The sequence below is a fragment of the Heteronotia binoei genome, chromosome 3, assembly GCF_032191835.1.
Source record: "Heteronotia binoei isolate CCM8104 ecotype False Entrance Well chromosome 3, APGP_CSIRO_Hbin_v1, whole genome shotgun sequence".
Classification (NCBI taxonomy): Eukaryota; Metazoa; Chordata; class Lepidosauria; order Squamata; family Gekkonidae; genus Heteronotia; species Heteronotia binoei.
In genome coordinates this window covers 53,641,093-53,660,743 of record NC_083225.1, presented here as the reverse complement: position 1 = coordinate 53,660,743, position 19,651 = coordinate 53,641,093, and the positions used below count along the sequence as shown (strand labels likewise).

The following is a 19,651-nucleotide window of genomic DNA, read 5'->3' as shown; positions in this document are numbered from 1 at the left end:
CATTGTCAGAGCTCCTATATCTGCAACAGCAGTATGATGAACAGAAAAGTTTCATCCAGCAAAAATGGAAGGAAAGAAAGAGAAAGGGAAAGAATAAAATGGAAGGAGAGGAAAAGAAAGATATGGAAAGAAAGAACATAAGAGGAGCTATGCTGGATCAGGCCAGTGGACTATCCAGTCCAAAATTCTCTCATGAAATGCTCAAAAAGCACCAGAATGTCCACCAGTGGAGCCAAGACACTAGAAGCCTTCCCACTGTTGCTTCCTCCCCTCCCAGCACCAAGAATACAGACAGAGCATCACTTGCAGGGAAAGAAAGAGGGGGGGGGAGGGAAAAAAGCCTTTCTCACTATCAGATGACCCCAGCCAGCAACAATTCTGCCCAGGGGTCGTTTGGTAAAAAAAAAAATAGTTACTGGAATGCCCACTCCCCGCTCCTCCTGGCTGAAAAAACCACACACACCCTTCTTTGCCACCCAGGCCTCCCACGGAAATCTCCCCAAAAGAGCATACTGCAAGGCACATGAAAGCTCATACCTTGAAGAACACTTCATGGGTCTAAAGTGCCAGTGGACTCCAGCTTTTCTCTTAAACATTGGGAAGGGGGAGAAGGAAGGAGAGGCAGCCCAGCTCCTCTCTGCACAACACAGAGAGGGGGGAAGGAAGGAAGCCAAACAGAGCTCAGGCTTTGTAGCCTGTGTCAGTCTTCAAGGCTAGCTTTTCTCTGCACAACAAAGAGATGGGGGAAGGAAGGAAGCAGAGCAGAGGTTATGCTTTGCTTTGGCTTTTCTTGTGACCCAGTAGTGAGGCTTCCATGGCCCGGTACCGGGTCATGACCCTGCAAATGGGAAACACTGAAATAGAGAATTGGGAGGACTAGTAAGTGTCCAGACTTGTGGTTCCATTCTCCCTTTAGGCTTTCCTTCTCTTTATTCCCTTCCTTTCCCTGGGCTTCCCTTCATTTCTTCTTATTCTCCTTCTGCAATTCTTTTGCAAAGTGCGGAGAAAGGTATTGTGCTTGGCTCCACTGCCCATGGTGGCCTTTTTGCGGTGGCACTCACCATCATCTATCAATATTCCAAAGGGCTGCCCTGACCTGGATAGCCCAGCCAAGACTGATCTCATCAGATCTCGGAATCTGATCTCGGAAACGGATAAAACGGATAAAAGGAAGTACTTCTTCACCCAAAGGGTGATTAACATGTGGAATTCACTGCCACAGGAGGTGGTGGCGGCCACAAGCATGGCCATCTTCAAGAGGGGGTTAGATAAAAATATGGAGCAGAGGTCCATCAGTGACTATTAGCCACAGTGTGTGTGTGTGTGTGTATTTGGCCGCTATGTGACACAGAATGTTGGACTGGATGGGCCATTGGCCTGATCCAACATGGCTTCTCTTATGTTCTTAAGCAGGGCTGTCAAATATGCAGCCCAGGGGCCAGATCAGGCCCCTGGAAGGCTCCTATCAGGTCCATGAGCAACTCACTGTTGACGGCTTCCTTCTCCCTCTCTTGCTTCCTTCTTCATCACAGCTTACTTGCCAGGTTTGCTCAATCAAGCTACATAAGAGAAGCCATGTTGGATTAGGCCAATAGCCCATCCAGTCCAACACTCTGTGTCACACAGTGGCCAAAGAAATCAAGTGCCATCAGGAGGTCCACCAGTGGGGCAAGGATACTAGAAGCCCTCCCACTGTACCTCCCAAGCACCAAGAATACAGAGCATCACTGCCCCAGACAGAGAGTTCCAACAATACACTGTGGCTAATAGCCACTGATGGATCTCTGCTCCATATGTTTATCCAATCCCCTCTTGAAGCTGTCTATGCTTGTAGCCACCACCACCTCCTGTGGCAGTGAATTCCATGTGTTAATCATCCTTTGGGTGAAGAAGTACTTCGTTTTATCAGTTCTAACCCAACTGCTCAGCAATTTCATTGAATGTCCTTGAGTTCTCGTATTGTGAGAAAGGGAGAAAAGTACTTCTTTCTCTACCTTCTCTATCCCATGCATAATCTTGTAAACATCTATCACATCACCCAAGTCGACATTTCTCCAAGCTAAAGAACCCCAAGCATTTTAACATTTCTTCATAGGGAAAGTGTTCCAATCCTTTAATCATTCTAGTTGCCCTTTTCTGCACTTTTCCCAATGCTATAATATCTTTTTTGAGGTGCAGTGACCAGAATTGTACACAGTATTCCAAATGAGGCTGCACCATTGATTTATATAGGGGCATTATGATACTGACTGATTTGTTTTCAATTCCCTTCCTAATAATTCCCACATGGCGTCGGCCTTTTTTATTGCAGTTGCACACTGTCTCGACATTTTCTGTGAGTTATCTACCACGATATCCCAAGATCTCTCTCTTGGTCAGTCTCTGCCAGTTCACACTCCATCAACTTGTATTTATAGTTAGGATTTCTGGCTCCAATGTGCATTACTTTGCACTTGGCCACATTGAACCTCATTTGCCACATAGCAAAGCCTCTATTTTCTCCATTGGCTGACCAGCACATGAAGCAGCTTGTGTACAGAAGGTCTGCATCTCAGGCCTGAAGCATTGATCATGAGATTTCCGAAAGGAATAAAAAGTAGGTTTGCAATTTACAGATACACACCTGAACAGCATACTCCAGATTGCTATAGCACAGGCACTGTCTCCAGATTTTGATGCAATAAATCAGAGCAAGAAGGGTCAGTTATCAGAGACTGTTAAATAAAAAAAATGGCACAAGCGCTAATGTTTTAAGCATGTTTTATTCAAAGTTTTTTAAAAAAACCTTTGTGTTTGTCTGTGTCTTTTATAAAGTTTATATCTCTGCTATCTGGCATTACATTTTATGACACACATGGCCCAGCCCAAGAAAGTCTAATTTATGTGAGATCTGGCCCTCATAACAAATGAGTTTGACACCCCTCCCTTAGAACATGCAAACCTTCCCTGGGCTGTCATAACACTAGAAATACCAAAAACATTCTGGTTAAAGCATACCCTTTATCTGGAATTTATTAAATATCACGAGAAGTATATGCCATCCTTACATGATTAAAAAAAATCAGTATCAGCAGCTGCCCACAGTACAGCTCTACTGTGGACTGGAAAACAGAATAATGACAGCCATCATCACTCAATTAAGTATTGATTGTGGCTGGGCACAAAATTCTGAGCCTGTATGATTATGCAACGTCCAACATTTATGTAAACTGAAGTGTTTACAAGTAATCTTTTGTTAACCTTTTCAGATACTCATGTATTGCAGCAGCTTTTTCAAGTATTGCGAGGCCCCACAGCCAACAGCAATCTTTGGCCCATAGATCTGGGATGCAGGAATAAGATAAAACAAAAGAATCCCAACTTTTTGGCATTGTCTGGTTAACACTGATTCATTTTCATAAATGTACTCCCAGGGCCCTCTTTGGTTAATTTTAAAAAGTAAAACATGACCCAAATGCTGTGCTGGATCAACCAGCAACTTGAACAGAGAAGCACAGCGCACTCATCCTTTACATGCAAATACTGCTTGTTAACATTGGCCTTATGCCCTTAAGTGTGGCTGAGGAAGCTTTTCACCCCTAAACTCTTAAAATCTAATTTTAGTACCCATCCATTCATTTGGCTTTGCTATTTGAGGCTCTTTCTGCCTTTCAACCCACCCCCTCCACATGTGGCGTTCACACAAGGCTTGCATTGTTTTTGTTTTTTTTAATTTTTTGAATGAAACGTCATCTTTCCCCCCGGCTCCTTCCCCTGTCTTCTAGCGAGAGCCCAGTGTTGAGCCAGACTCAAGGAAGAGTTATCTATTGTTCTCTGCCACGCCCTGGTTGCATATTGATATATATTCGCTCACACAGATTTGCCCAGACCGCCGGTGACTGAGTGCAACAGACGATTCCCTGCCTCCTTCCTCCCATTTACCCAGAAGTGCTTTGGTGCGCCTGTGTTTCCGCTGGGTTTTCCTGTCTGAGAAGGCAAGGGGGAGCTGTTTGGTTGCTTTGACTCCCGGAGTATATTGTGTATCTCTTCCCATCTCCTCCTCGGCCGAGCTTTGTCTCCCTCGCCCGACACTGCCAGCTGAAGAAGCTCCCCTTGGGCGGCTAGCCTCTTGCGCCCAGGGCGCAGCAGGAGGAGGAGGAGGAGCGGGGGAAAAGGCGAGGGAGCGAGCGATTGCGTCCGGGTGCGTTTTTATTGTTCGCGTGCTGCTTTGGGTGGGTGGGTGCGAGTCATTCTGCGCGCGCGCAAGGAAGCGGGGCGCCTCTGCCTGCCGTTCTCCCACCGCCGGCTTCGGGTTCTGCTATGTTGGATGTAGCCGCTTCCAGGGAGCGAGCGAGAGAGATGCAACCTGGGAAGAGCCGTTCCTGCTTCACTATGGTGTAAACGCGCCTCAGAGCGACTCTCGTGCCTGCCGGAGGAGCTGGAAGGGGACACACACGTACACAAATATTAATAATAAACTCCTCTCGACCTCAGTCTTTCCCCCCCTCCTCACCGGGAAGCGAAGCAGCCTGAAGCTCCTCTTCCCCTCCCCCCCTCCATCCTTCCAATGAAGAAGAGTTTTCCCCTGGAGTGAAGAAAGCAAGAGGAGAAAGGAGGACGTTTTAAGGGGAGAGGGTGTTTTCTTTTTTTTTCTTTTGGAAAACAACTTTACATTTTCAAGCTGGAGTGGCAGCGCTGGACCTTTGCTTTTTCTTTCTTTCCAGAGAAAACAAAATATTAAATACAAGAGGAGGGGAAAAATGGCGAACGACTCTCCTGCAAAAAGTCTGGGAGACATAGACCTGTCCTCTTTGCGGGTGAGTGTGACTGAGGGGAAGGGGGCTGCTTGCCAACCGAGACCCCCTCGCCCCGCTCTCCTTCTCCCTCCTCTTAGCCGCACAAAAGCGGGCGACGTCTTCTCCTGGCGTGGCTTTTGTTGTTCAGAGAAGGGTTGGGGTGGAGAGGAAAGAAAAGGGTGGTGTAGGAGAAAGGGAGAGAGGTTGGGGCTGTGTTGCTGGGGAAAAGAAGCTGCAAGCATGCCCTCGACAGGGGTAGCTGTTGCTGAGAAAGGCCCCTGAGCACCTCGGCTTCCCCCCCACCCCATTTTGTTCCCTTAGAGTATGAGCCATGGGAAAGGGGGGGGGGGTTTGAGTCTTAGGCAGCTTTCCTTTGTTTGCATGTATTGGCATGTGCATTGAAAAACAGGGCGCAACAGCTGCACAGGCAAACATCCTCTCTGGACTGTGTTTTTGGGAGACATTGTAATGACTTGTTAAAAATATATATATATAATCCCCATGTCTTCTCTCTTTCTCTTTTCTTCCTCCCCCCCCCCCTACCTTTGTTGTGTAGGATCCTGCTGGGATTTTTGAGCTGGTGGAAGTAGTAGGCAATGGCACATATGGGCAAGTTTACAAGGTTTGTGTTGAGAATATTTTGCCTCTTTAAAATTTTTTACACCAAATACTCATCATTCTGCATAAGTTGATGGTTGTAGGCCACCATCTCTGTTTTGTAAACAAAAGTTAAGGAAAATAAATTTCCTGTGGGTCTGTGACAACGCTTTGCCCTTTTCCAGGGAATCTCTTGGGTTTCTCAAGGGGTGGAATTGGTGAAGTCACCTCTTGTGTTAGAACTGTTGTGTCCCCCCCCCCCCCCTTTCAAACAGCAAAAGTGGCTATCAACCTCACTGGTGTGATCACGAGGAAAGTGAAATTGTGTCTATTTCAATGCCAGACATGCTCTGCCTTCATTAAAAGTATCCATAGTTTCTTTTTTAACCAAAACATCACTTGCCTTCTTTGTTGTGAATCTGTCAAGGTGTATGAAGATGCATAAACTGGCTGTTCCTTGTCTTCAGTTGTTGCTAATTGTGCAGGAAAGGTGTATATACAAAGGGGTGGGGGGAAAAGATCAGGGAACAATATTGTCTGTCTGGAGAGCATAAAAACAAAATTCCTAGAATAACCTGTTTGACAAGTACATGATGATTTTTTTTGGGGGGGGATCACAGGAGGAGAAGCTAGGATGCTGAAAGATCTTTTGTCTTTTGAAGGCTTGGTTGTGCAATTAAGCATTACCCACCTTCAAATCTGTTACATAAACGGAACAAATATTGGAATTTCATGACTGTGTAATGTTTAGTCATCCATATGACTACCTGTTCCATCATACATATTATACGAGAGAAGGATGACAAACCCAAGGAAGTGTTGTACAGAAGAAGGGCTAAAAAGAGGTGCATTTGATTCAAGGGAACCTATTACATTCAAAAGTTTCATATTTTATTTATATATATATATTTAATGGCTCCTTCACACACAAAGTCTTTAGTACCTGGCCAGGTGTGTGTTTTCTTCACATGTACATATGCTTCACCCATGATAGTACACATGATGTCTTCTGTATGAAAGTGGTAACATGTAGTGAAATTGATTTAACTATCTTGTCTGTTGTGGAGATATATAAGATTTGGAAGGGAATTGTGTGTGCAGCAGTGGCATAAGGTGGTTTGGGCCTTAGTGTAAACAAAAGGACCTAGTTGTACGCAATGTTAAAATAATCCAGTATGTCTGATTTTGAGATTGACTGACCTTTCTGGAACTGTTCTCAAGTGAACTAATTTCTCATAATTTCCTTTATCTGTGAAGCTTGCATCACTGTGGGTGTGACTCCTTTTACCCTCAATAGGAACTGGATTGTGTACTTCATGACTTCTTGTAAACTTAAAATCAGTAAAATGTAAATCAATTTGTCAGCTGACTGATTCACACAATTTCTTAATTAACTTTATGGATACCGGTTGCGTCATGTGAGTTTCAGTACTACAGATTACTACGTACAGACGTTTACGTTTAGCCTCATAGACACCAATAGCGTCTGGGTAATGTCAAGACAGGTCTTGGGTATTGTCAGTAATGTTTTGCCAGTGAATACACTTAATAAAGAAGGGAGCTGAAAACACCAGTAGAATATGTGTGATACAAGTATTTTTATTTTAGTTACGTACATGGGACCAAAGAATCGTGGACCTTACTAAACTTGTGCTATTTCCGAATTGTGTGATGTTCCACTTTGCTTGTTTTTATTATGTGGCAGAATTTAGATAGGTTAAAGAAGAATCTTTGCACAGCTGATATTCAGGGTTAGGGAAAATGCAATATCAACTTTCATATGCTCTTATCTGGGGTTATATATGGCAGTGGTGCAGCAACGATTAGCCTATGAAAACAAATCCTATACGTTTATTTCGTTTATATCCCACCTTTCTTCTCAATGGGGGGACCCAAAGCAACTTACGCAGATTTCCTTTCCTCCGTTTTGAAAGTAGATGCTTCATAATATATCATGAAAATAGTCTCGGGCTAAATGGCATGTGAGGAATATGGATTGAATGGGATCCATACAGATTTTGGTACATAGCAAACTGAGTCCATAACTGCTTCTGTGTCTGGTCTTCCAACTGAAGCCATGTGTTTTGCTGTTGCTAATGTTAGTGGTTAGGCCTTTGTGGTGGCTTGATCAGTCAGAGTTGAATTGTACACAAGATAGATAGATAGATAAATTTATTGTCATTGTTCTCCACAAAAAGAGAGCAACGAAATGAGGTGCTCTTCCACAAACATACCAACACATCAAACACACATATTCATATTCATACCATTTAAATACATCTAAAACCATTTAAACCATTAAAACCATTTAAATACATCTAAAACAGATAAACATTCATAAAACCATTAAAACCATTTACAAACATCTAAAACAGATAATCCTTCATAACCCTGCATTTAACCTAACCACAGCACTTGGATAGAAACTGTCCTTAAATCTGTTTGTCCTAGCCTTCAACACTCTATATCGTCTACCTGACGGTAAGATCTCAAATAGCAAATGGCCCAGATGTGAAGGGTCCCTTAGGATCATTTGTATCTTCCTTTTACATCTCATATTATACAGATCCACCAATGAGGGGAGAGAACATCCGCAAATCTTTTGTGCTCTTCTCGTCACTCTTTGGAGCACCCTTCTCTCTGTCCCACAAGTGATATTGTGGGACAGTTACATAATCTCTGTACAGAATTCTGCTGGAATGTTGATTGAATATATTGTCAGTATATGGAAGTGGTAATGGCAAATTGTCTTCATTTTAGAATAGGAAAAGTAGAGCAATCATATCTATATAGTCAGTATGTTGTGGTCTAGTTTATTTTCTGAGAGGTTTCCTGCCAATATTTTCACAGAGTTATGCACAATATCTTTAAGGGTGTGTGTGTGTATAAACTTATGACCACATATTTGCATATAGATGAGTATGATTATTATTACTATTGGCATAAATGTTGTTCATCACAAAGACTTTCTAATCTTGGATTTGTTGAGTTTGGAAAAATATGGTGCTTTCTTACAAACAATGGAAGGTTTTATTTAAGAAAAACAACAATGCCACCTAGTTGTTAAGAGCACCACAACGACCAGAGTGGGGGCAGCATAAGAATGAAACAACAGATTGCTTATCCATTTGTTCAAATAAGCTGCCCATTAATTGAATTAATGCTGGTTATGCTACAGTTTGAACATTATTTGTTTGGTATATGAATGTTAAATTACCAGTTAAAATAAGGCTTCTGTAGAGTTTTGTTGTTCATTTTGTGCAAATCTTGCTGAAGTATGGAGAGTAAAGTTCCTCATGGCAAATAAGAAAATTTGTATCAAGAAAGCAGAGTATTGCTTGCATGTGAAAAGGGAAACTTCTCTTCAATGTGGTCAGTTAAATACACAGATAAGTGGCATGTTTAGACTTGCCCCAAAGCATTCTCTTATTGCAGAATAAGGAGATGAAGCATTCTGTTGCACGTGTTTTCCTGTGTTTATTTGGTGCAGTCTTCTTTCTTTTCTAGAATAATAGAAGTTAGATTTGAATAACATGCTTTTGGGCATATTAGAAAATGGCCTATGGTTTTACTTTGTCTCCAGATTTCTTTTATACTCTGTCTGTTTCTCTCTCTCTCAGATTGTTTAAATAAAGCTTAATTTGTACTTCTGTGTTAGTAAACAAACATAATGCCAGTTCAGCAGTTTTTTGTGTACCTCAGATAAGGCCCTGGGCTTTTAAGTGTGCTGAGAAAACCATCTCATCTGGCACATTTTAGTATTGAATGATTTACACTTTTGCATGTAACCTGTGCAATGGTTTGGAGCAGAGAGTTGGGCTTGGATGCTTTGAGGCTTTCCTTCTACTGTATTACTCTAAAGCTTCTTAAAGATGTATGATTGACTCTTGTTAATTGTATAAAAGAGTATTAGCTATCTTGTACTGTGTAAAGTACAGTCTTAAGCAGAGTTACCCCTTTAAGTAGAAGGAGTTGTAATTGAAACCATTGTTGAGGGCTGCACTGTAGTGTTCAGATTTCATGTAACTGACAAACCTAAGGGGAGCAGGAATGAATTAGCATGGTTGACTTTGAGTGCTGCTGTCTGTGCATATTTTTGACTCCCTGGGTTTCAGAGAAACTGCGATAGCATAAAGCCCTTCTTTTTGTTGTCTTCTGAGTTGTTTCAGAAGCCAAGTTGAACATGGCTTGTGTGTGTGTAAAGTGCCATCAAGTTACAGCTGATTTACAGCAACTCTGTAGGGTTCTCAAGGCAAGAGATGTTCAGAGGTGGTTTGCCATTGTCTGCCTCTGCATAATGACCCTGGTATTCCTTAGTGCTCTCCCATCCGGATACTAACCAAGGCTGATCCTGTTTAGCTTTTGAGATCTGATGATTGGGCTAGCCTGGGCCACCCAGGTCAGGACAACTTGCCTCAGAAGTAGCTCCTATTCCAGGGATGGCCAAACTTGCTTAACATAAGAGTCACATAGAATAAACGTCAGATGTTTGAGAGCAAGCAGGTAGACAAATAGATGGGGGTGCGGGGAGGAGACAGGGAGACATGGAAAGAAAGCAAATTTAACTTGAAATGTATTCTCCAAGCTGCTGACTAGCTTGGCTTGGAGGAATGATTTAAAGAGAGAAATGCTTTTTCTGAGCTGGCTGGCAGGATGGTGGGGGCTTCGAGAGCCCTACTGTATGTGTGAAGGAGCCACATGTGGTTCCTGAGCTGCAGTTTGACTACCTTGCCCTATTCTATACTAGCCTTGAACATAGTTTGCAAAACCTACTTGGCCTTAATTACTGCTGATGTGGTTCTCTGTGTAGATGTAGCACAGCAAGATCAGAAACTGTAGTGGTGTGGTGGCTATGTGGCACTCAGCAGTTTATCACTAGAAAGGACATACGAAATGAAGCTTGCAATTACTTTCTGACTGTTTTCCATAGCTAAGTGGCAGATTACAATTCCACTGTGTAGTCAGTTTACAAAGAAGAAAATTTCCTAACTTTTATATTTGAAGATAGGCTCTAACCAAGTATTATGTACTAAATTGTTTGGGTTTGGTGAATGTGGCTGGAAAGGACTGGTTTAACAATGGTATCAAGGCATCCATCCTCTGTAAAAGATAATTGAAGATGGGAGTTGATTGATTCTCTCCCCCTTTTAAGCACAGAAATAAAAATCGAGCCATACAAAGATAAGCAAATTCCAAAAACAGCTGCTGTAAATATTTCTCATGCATATTTGGAGACCTCAGCACACGCTAGTGATTAGGAAGTAATTGGCATGTTAGGCTTTCCCTTGGTGGGAACTATGCCATTAGAATTGAGTGGGACTCTCCTAGTACTCATAATTCAAGCTTCTGCTGCTTTCTACAAGCCTTGTGAGAATTAATTCATAGTGAAGACTTCTTTTGTTTGATTCATATGGCAACCTTTCAGAGCTACATGTAAATTATGTACATTGTCTAAGTTCTGGCCCATTAAAGAGTGATGCAAATGAGATATGATTTACATGATAATGTGAAAATAATCTAATGCTCCTATACAGTCTTGTTCCCTTTAATGTAGATAGTTTATCAGTACCAAAGTCTTTGGATGGTCACTACATTATCCTTTAGGCCATTCTAGCAAACAGAGATAATTATGACTTCACATTATTTTGTTAAACATGAAGGAGCAATTCTGTTCTTATCAGTTTAAAGACTAACACTATCAGTATCGGTGAGATCACTGGCTCTCTAGAACTAGGCCAGGCCACTTTCTCAAAATATGAATTGCTTTTATGCTTTCTTTTGGTATTCTACAGTGCTATACTTGACTTTCTATTGATGATTGACTCTCTCTGCAAATTTTGCATGCAGCAGCTTGGTATGACGAAAAGAAATTCCACTTCTGTTTTTAACACTGCTATCTATATATCTCAAATAATTTGAATGAAATGGAAAAGCTAGGGCAGGTGGCCTGCGGGTGTTATGGTGATATCTGTTGATTATTATTTATAAATATAACCCTGTAGTTGATAAGCACATGGTTGTTTCGCTGTTCTGCATTAAGTTGTCCTGATTTATCTGTGCCTTGTCCTGGACAACCCAAGCTAATCTGATCTAGTCAGATCTCAGAAACGAAGGCCTTGGTTAGGATTTGGTTATAAGACCCACCAGTGAAGTCTAGAGTTGTGATGCAGAGGCAGGCAATGCCAAATTACCTTAAAACGTCTCTTGCCTTAAATCGATCACTCATGAGAAGCAGGGTTACCATAAGTCAGTTGTGACTTGATGGCAAAAAAAAACCCCTTCAAGAATTGATTTGTGTCAGATCTACTTCAAAGTCTTGTGCTTTACTTCAGACTGTGGGCCATGGGATCTGCTGAGGAATGGGAAAGATGCCCTGTGATAAAGTATGTGTGATGTTATCAGACGGGTAGATAGGAATAGTTAAATAGGACTTTGAAAGCTCTAATACTGATGAACCTGATCCAGTGGTTTATCCAAATGCATTTTGTAGAAAAGGCACAGTATTTTGACTTTCCTCTTCTATTTTAAGTGGATTGTAAAATGTAACTTCAGTTGTTTGGCCTAAGATGCTGGAAGGGGGAAAATAGCATGAGAGACCCGAATGGGTCTTAGTGGTCCTGGAGCACAGATGTTACTTTTTATTAAATTGGGCCTACTCATGTTAATACACTTTGTACCTTTTGCATAGAGACATTTTCCTTCTATCAAGTGTAAGTGTGCTGAGTAAAATAGAATTCCTGATGGATTTTTGTCTCCTCTTTACTATAAGAAAGGTGGTTTCTGATCAGGAGTCCTTTTAATTGTAACATAGTTTGGCCTTTCAAATGAGAGATTGTAGCAGTGGCTTAAAGCTTGGATGTCAAAATTCTAAACATTAATATTCAGGATGCTTGGTGTGAGGAAACTGCCAGCTTTATGGAATAAGCATTCCAGTCTTTCACATCTACTTTCATAGAATTTAGAGCTGTCAGCTTGTATATAGACACTATTCAATTATCTTACTTAACATCATACAGCTGTATTGTGGAGGCAGTCAATCACTCATGAGAATCACAGATAGTTATGGACAGACGTATATTCTGTCACAGCTTAGTCTATTTTTAAGTGTTTAAAATGTGGTATATAAAATTGAATATGTACTCATGTTATCTGGCCAATAATTAAGCAAGGAAAAACTAGAGGAAAAGGTTGCAGTAATTGGGCAAACTTGGGTAGCATTGGCCAAGAGCCATGGCTCAGTGGTAGAGTATCTGCTTTGCTTGCAGAAGGTTTCAGGTTCAATCGTCAATTGAAGGACTAGGTAGTAGGTGATGCAAAAGATCTCTGCCCAAGGCTCTGGAGAACTGCTGCCAGTCTGATTAGACCATACTGACCTTGTTAGACCAATGGTCTGACTTTGTATGAGTCATGCATGAAAAGACCACCAAGCCAAAAGTAGGGGGACTGCAATCCCTAAATAGTCCATCCTGATCCATTTTGTTACTTATAGGACTAACATGGAGGATAAGTTAAGGATTGGGGTGAATGAGTTGCAGTCACTAGGGGGAGAACAGGTGTCTTGCTTGGACAAGAGATTGTGGCCTATTGTAAGACTTACTGTAGGCCAACTTAAATCTGGGCCCAGCTCTTCATGATGTTGATGGACATTGGTTCTTGTATCTCAAGTTTGAGTGGATATGAATGCTCTTCTTTTACAATATTACACAATCTTTTCCAAAGCAGGAGTCAAGTTGCACCTTTAGGACCAACTAAGTTTTATTCAGAACATAAGCATTCGTGTGCTAAAAACATACTTCTTCAGACGAGGGGATCATCTGAAGAAGTATGTTTTTAGCGCACAAAAGCTTACGTTCTGAATAAAACTTAGATTTAAAAGTGCAACTTTACTCCTGCTTTGTTCAGCTGCTTTGTTTAGACCAACATGGCTGCCCCCTTGGACAATCTTTTCCAAGCAGCAGGAAGACACTGCGATGTGGCAATGACTAAGGTCAAATGACAAATACAGTGCTTTTCTTACATAGATGCTATTTCAATTTAGGATAAAGTACAAATGCTGCATCTGTGCAGTCGCAGGTGATAAGTATGCATGTATCAAACTTTTGTTGTTGCATACCCAAGTTATGCTATGTAGATCTGCTCGTGTGTGGCTTTAGCTTCATCATGATGTGGCTGAAGTCTTGGGCCCAAAGTAAGTGCTATAGCAAAGACATATAGTGTTAGCCCACCAGTGCTTCTTTGCAGAAGATTCAGGACCTGTGTTTTAAAAGCAAACAGGGTTGGAAACCTGTGCATGAAGATTCATGGGTGTGTGACTTGTCTGGGGGACCAAATTCCTGTGTAGAAAAGGCTAAAACAGTTTAAAATTTCAAACTCTCTGCTGGCTTTGGACACCAGCTGGAAGGAAAAGTCTTATTTTTCAGGCAAGTATGTCACAAGGAGTGTAGAGACAGTCAGTTAACATGGCCTGCACAGTGATTGGTCTTTCCCCAACATGATGCCCACCAAGAATTTTTAGAAACTAGGTATGGCCAGGTGAGACTACGGCCCAGCAGGGCTTCTAATTGGCCATTGGAGATGGACTGTGCAGATTGAAATAACATTGTTTTACCACAAGCTGCTACCTCATTCTCTCTCTCCTCTTTCCTAGTGCATTTTTAGAAATTACTTCTCTTGTCCTCTGCATTTGAGATTTTCTCTGTGTTTGTGTCTCCTCCTCCTGCAGTGACCGTTTTATGGTTGGTTTTGTGTCCTACAGTGGCCATTTGGTGGTTGTGCTCAAAAAGATTGGGAACCCCTGCTTCATAGGTTCATAATTACCCACCCCAATGAGGAAGGTGAGCTAGAAAGGAGGGATACAAGCAGATAAATTGGTGTTATTGGCTGCTATCAAACCTATTAACTGACCAAAGGGCAAATTTTAATTTATGAGAAATATTTGAGTAGATCATATTGTTTCAGCTCTTCCAGTCTTTCAAACTGCCACTGTTTTGAAAAATATAAAAGCGAACATTGCAGTCTGTCAGATTGCTTAGCAAATAACTGTGCAGATCATTAACAAAAATCTGCATAGCTTAAAAAAAAGTCTTCCCAGCCATGGCTTTATTTTTCTTTGAAATCTTTATGTGCATAAAGTTATTTGTTTGTCAACTTGCCTGTGTTTCAGTCATTTAGGAATATTTTTGTGTGTAATTTATGTACAGGGATACCACAAAATAATGGAGACACTGGCTCTTGGTTGCAGAGGTATAGATCCCCTGAGAGGTTTGGTGATGCAATGCATCTCAGCCTATCTTCAAGAATACAAAGCTTAATTGCAACTCTTTGAGAATCCTCTAAAGATGGTTGTGGTGCCATGTGTTATTTACTATGCAATGGCTTAATGATCTTAAGGTTGGTGATAGAGCAACTTCACTGAGTTGTCTGCATCTTAATTTTGCAGTCTTTTGGATTACATCGGATAAGTTTGAAGGAGTGTACAGACAAGTAAGTTTGAAGGACTGTATTTGAACATTAAGCTTTTAGGGTTTCTCCTTTATACACTTGTACAGTAAGGAAAGCAGACAATGAAAATTAATAAATGAACAAATCATCACTTTAATAGAATAGTATCCTTGAGTACATGTAGGCAGTGAAAAGCTTTCTTGCATCATCCCAGGAATATGTTTGTGTTTCCTTCTTGAGCTTTAAATCTTCACTTAGTACTTATGTACATAATACTTGCTAACAATTAATATGCAAGCATGGCTCGAGGTTAACTTTTTAAAAATGCCCAAAGGAAAAAGTTTTTCATCAATATTTAATAAATGTGCAAAATTTTATGTGCAAAATTTCACATTTTCCTAATTGGTGTTTAGAATGTGATGAGATTTTAGGTGCTTATTCCTGACATTAATGTGACACCATAGCATCTTTGCCATATTTTTAACCAAATAACTGTTCAATAGCAGAGAGATTCATAAATATAATAAAATCCTAATAGTAGTATAAATACCCCAAGAGCCAGTCCAAAGACAGAGGTTTTAGAATTTCTTGAAGAACATCTGAGGACAGTCTTCCAGGGAAGACCCTTCAGTGACATTGAGTAGCAATCGTCAAATACTTCTTTGTGTGTCCTTGTTATATTGGCTTCTTATAGAAATGAAAACATTTAAGTGACTACTCTTAGTTCATGTTTAAGGATGGGCTTGGGAAGTGTGGTGAAAACCAGGATGTTGCAAGGTGCATATGAGGTTTACAGGCAAACAGACAACATGGTAGATTTCAGTTGTGTTTTTAAGTCTCCAACTAACCTTTGTTGCTTATTGCACCATATACTTGAAAACAGACCTATACGTGTAGTACTAGAATGTACTTGATTTGTTATATTTTGTAAACAGTAAATGGCTCCTACCTGTATACAATAGATAATATCATCCTGTGTAAGTCATTTGTGGAATGTGTGGGAAAGGGAGCAGGGATGGGTTGGAGGCTCACGTGATGGCATATCTTGATGACACAGGTATGCTGTGTTGCGTGATCTCTTGTTCAGGTACAGCCTGTCTGCTTTGCCAGGCACATCTCTGCTGCTTACACCCAGCTCATGAACTCCTTGCCTCCTTGGTGAAAGCATAACTTACGATCTCTTGGGTTGTTTACATGTCAGTTGCACTTGTATGGTGTCCTTTTTCTTGTGGTTATTAAAATGGTATATAGAGGGTTCTTACTCTTTAAGCTTTCAGCTAGGATTGTAGATAGCACTTGATTGGTTGCCAAGCACCTGTGACTCTAGAGAGCAAATTTACAAAGATTAAACTTTTACAATTCTAACATTTCATAATTACAAATATTGAGTCCAGTGGTACCTTTAAGACCAACAAAAGTTTATTCAAGGTATGAGATTTTGTGCGCAGGCACACTTCCTCAGATACATAGAAATGGAAGTTAACAGTTCATATATATATGAGTGCCTCTACCTAGGTGAACAGCAAATTAGCATACAATTTAATGAAGATGTTTTGACATATACAAAGACTAAATAGCAATAACAAGCTAAGTTTATAGGTCACAGTATGCTTCAAACCAACACAGCTGCCACCTAGAACTACCATTTAATAAATTGGTAACATAGCTGTCTGTGGGCAAGTGAAATTTGTGAGGTAGAGTCTTTTGTGGGCTCGCTTGAATTATCAACCTTGAGAGCTTATTTAGATGGAGAGATAGTGGTCATTAGTGGGGTAAATTCAGCCAACTTCACTTAGAGAGGTCTGGGGGCTTCTTTCATGTTTGAGAGCCTTCCTTCAACTTAAGTAGAACAAAGTTTGAGTCCAGTGGCACGTTTAAGACCAAAGTTTTATTCAAAGTTTAAGCTTTTGTGTGCATGCACACTTCTGTATGCACATGAAAACTTATACCTTGAATAAAACTTTGGTCTTAAACATGCCATTGGATTCAAACTTTGTTCTGCTGCTTCAGACCAATATAGCTGCCTACCTGAATATTTCAACTTAAGTAGTTCTTCCATTGGAGGAAGAGCCCATTAAGTGGGAGGAAAGCTCATGATACTACAGGAGTTATTCTTGGTGAGCAGATTGGCTGGATTCACCCCATTGAATTTTATAACTCTGTGGAGAATCCTCTGATTTTGTCTCCCTGATTTGTGTTCAGTGCCGATATGGATCTCATGGGCTTTTTTCTTTCAGTGGTTATTTTGGCCTGTGGGCGCCTACAGTCAGCTAGCAGTCTTCAAATGCTACTGCATTCCATCTGCTGTCATTGGAACATGGCCCACAACTCTTCTGATACTCAGCTCAAACTTCTTATTAGTTTTCTTCTAACTCAAAACTGTATGGCTTTCCACTGTGGCATTTATAATGGATACTACTTAATATATTGCCCCAAACTAACTAGGCTATTTTCATAAAATCTTGCAAACTGAGCAGGGTTAGCCTTGATTAGTATTTGGATGGGGGATCTCTAAGGCAGGGGTCCCCTGGTCTGTGGCCTGTTAGCAATCGGGCCACAGAGTGAGACAGAGCAGCTCTGCCACCCCTTTCACTAAAAAGAGGCAACACGGCCTCACCGCCCCTTTTGCCCACCTGGAACCTGGGCAGACAAAAGAGGCAGAGCGGCCTTGCTCAGAAGCACCACCTCTTTCATCTGCCTGGGCCTCAGGCAGGCAGAAGGGGCATTGCAGCAACTACCTTCAACCACCCCTCATTTAAAGACCCCTGGGGGGCAGCCTGGGGCAGCCAAAACCCTAGCAATACCCCGCACTGGTTCTTGGAAAAATTGTCTCTGAACATCTTTTGCCTTGAAAATATCACAGGGTTGCTATAAGTGACTGGGGGCTGCTTTCCACCAGCATCACTTAATTCATCACTTGACATGTTAAAACACTTTGAAATATATTGGTTTAGAAATTATTGATATTACTGGTGTTCTTAGTATACAGTTAATGTTCAGTGTGTGTTTCAAACTTATGCAAGAAGCTAAAGTTTTAGTTTTCTTGAGTCTTTAATTTTCTATCTCAGACTATATGGAACTAAAGATAAACTTTAGAATAAGAATTTGAAGCCTTTCAGTGTAGAGTTCTGTATTTTGCTTATGTAAACTTTAAATTTTGTTAATACCTGTATAACAATTTAAATATGTATAGAGGAAGGCTTGTAATGTACAAATTATTAATTTACAGCTAGCCAAGCTGATATCTTTTCATAATTTAAACCGTTAGCCCATGTGTTTCTATTACACTCTAGTACGGAAAATAATAGAAACTTATGAATAGTTATTGTAAAGCACAGCACCCCACCCCAATCTATTGCAGACCTCTTTGGAATGCTTTAAATAACAAATTAATGAAAACCTTGTTTAACAATTGCTAGTGGAAAAGGCGTATGGTGCTCTAAAGACATTTAAAGCAAGCTTATTAGACACTATGGAGAATGTTGTGTGTACTTAACTTAAACCTAAACTACTTAAAGCTCTCTTCTGGGAGCACATTAATATAGGGAAAATATTTTAAGCTTTTAAACAAATCAAATTTGTTCTGTGGGCTGAATCCTATACAAATACCATGGCTGGTGTGTGTGTGTTTTAATTTGAAGCTCTTAGAAGGTTAAGGAGTAAAATAGTTTAATGTGCTAACAAAAGTTTAACTTCTGGCCTAAGGAAGCTTATAAAGAATGTTTATTCTATGAGTCACTGTCTGTCTTTTTAATTTAAACATTAATTTATGATAGCTTATCACTAAATCATTGCCAGTGAATAGTGATTGTGATTTGTCACTAAAGTACTGGGGGGTATAACTTATTTCATGTGAAATATATGACAGCAATTATATAGTTGTTTCGATGCACTGGAGAACATGCAACAGTTTTTAATTTTTTTCTTACGTAGTGGCTAGTGTTGTGAATATTCTTAAGTGCCTTCCAAAATCATGGTATGTTACCTTCCAATACATGTTATGAGATGTAGGTCTAGCCAGCAGGTACAAAATTAAAACAAATATTCTTGAGGCTGTGGAAAAGGATTCTGACAATAGTTACCATATTCTAGAAGAATTTGTGTTGTCATTTAAAAAAAATCCCGGCTGTTCAGAATATTTGAACTTTGTTTCCCAGCAAGCAAGCAATCCAGTATTCTTGCAACCCAGTTTATCAAGACAGAAGCAATTTGTTCAGCTCTTCTAAGATGAGAAGTTTTACAATCTTGTAAAACATATATTGAGCCTGAGGGTTTGTTGCTAATATTGATATTTTAATCATGCATAATTAATATTTTGCTTAACTTGCATAGACATGCTGGATACTAGTTCCGTGGCTCTTGGCTTAAGTTGCACTTGTTCTTAATTTTAGGTGATGCTGTAGCCTATAGTTCATGAGATGCTTTGGGGTTGGTAACTGTTAGTTAATTGAGTGAACTCTGATTATGGTTATTAAAGTTCAGTTATTAAAATATTGCTTAAGCATATTTCCCAGGAATCAAAAAGTGGTTCAGTAGAATAGTCTCCCAGCACCGTGGCAAGCAAGCCATACTGCATTGAGTTTGCTTTGTCACATATGCATAGAGATTAGCTATGTAACAGTCTCAGTATGAGGGTGCCACTGTTTTGATGTTTGTGCTGGGAACGTACATGGTAACCATACACCAAATTAGACCATATGTTGAAACTGCTCAAAAATATACCAGTAATTCCTTGCAGAATGTTGGTCTTGTATATTTACCCATTTTGTAGGAAGTATGTATACTCCTAAGGGCTACCTGCATAACATCTATAGTGCTTTCTAAGTGGAGATTTGATA

The 19,651-nt window shown here is 40.5% G+C and overlaps 1 protein-coding gene across 6 annotated transcripts in view; it reads left to right on the top strand.

The window, feature by feature from the left end:
- Nucleotides 1–3,959: 3,959 nt before the first annotated feature.
- MAP4K4 (mitogen-activated protein kinase kinase kinase kinase 4) overlaps nt 3,960–19,651 on the top strand; it is a 194,548-nt gene continuing 178,856 nt past the window's right edge. For all 6 annotated transcript variants that reach the window (XM_060233807.1, XM_060233803.1, XM_060233806.1 and 3 more), the window contains exons 1-2: nt 3,960–4,796; nt 5,332–5,397. In XM_060233807.1, coding sequence (XP_060089790.1) covers nt 4,740–4,796; nt 5,332–5,397 — 123 coding nt within the window. In that variant the 5' untranslated portion in view covers nt 3,960–4,739. The remainder of the gene's footprint in view (nt 4,797–5,331; nt 5,398–19,651) is intronic.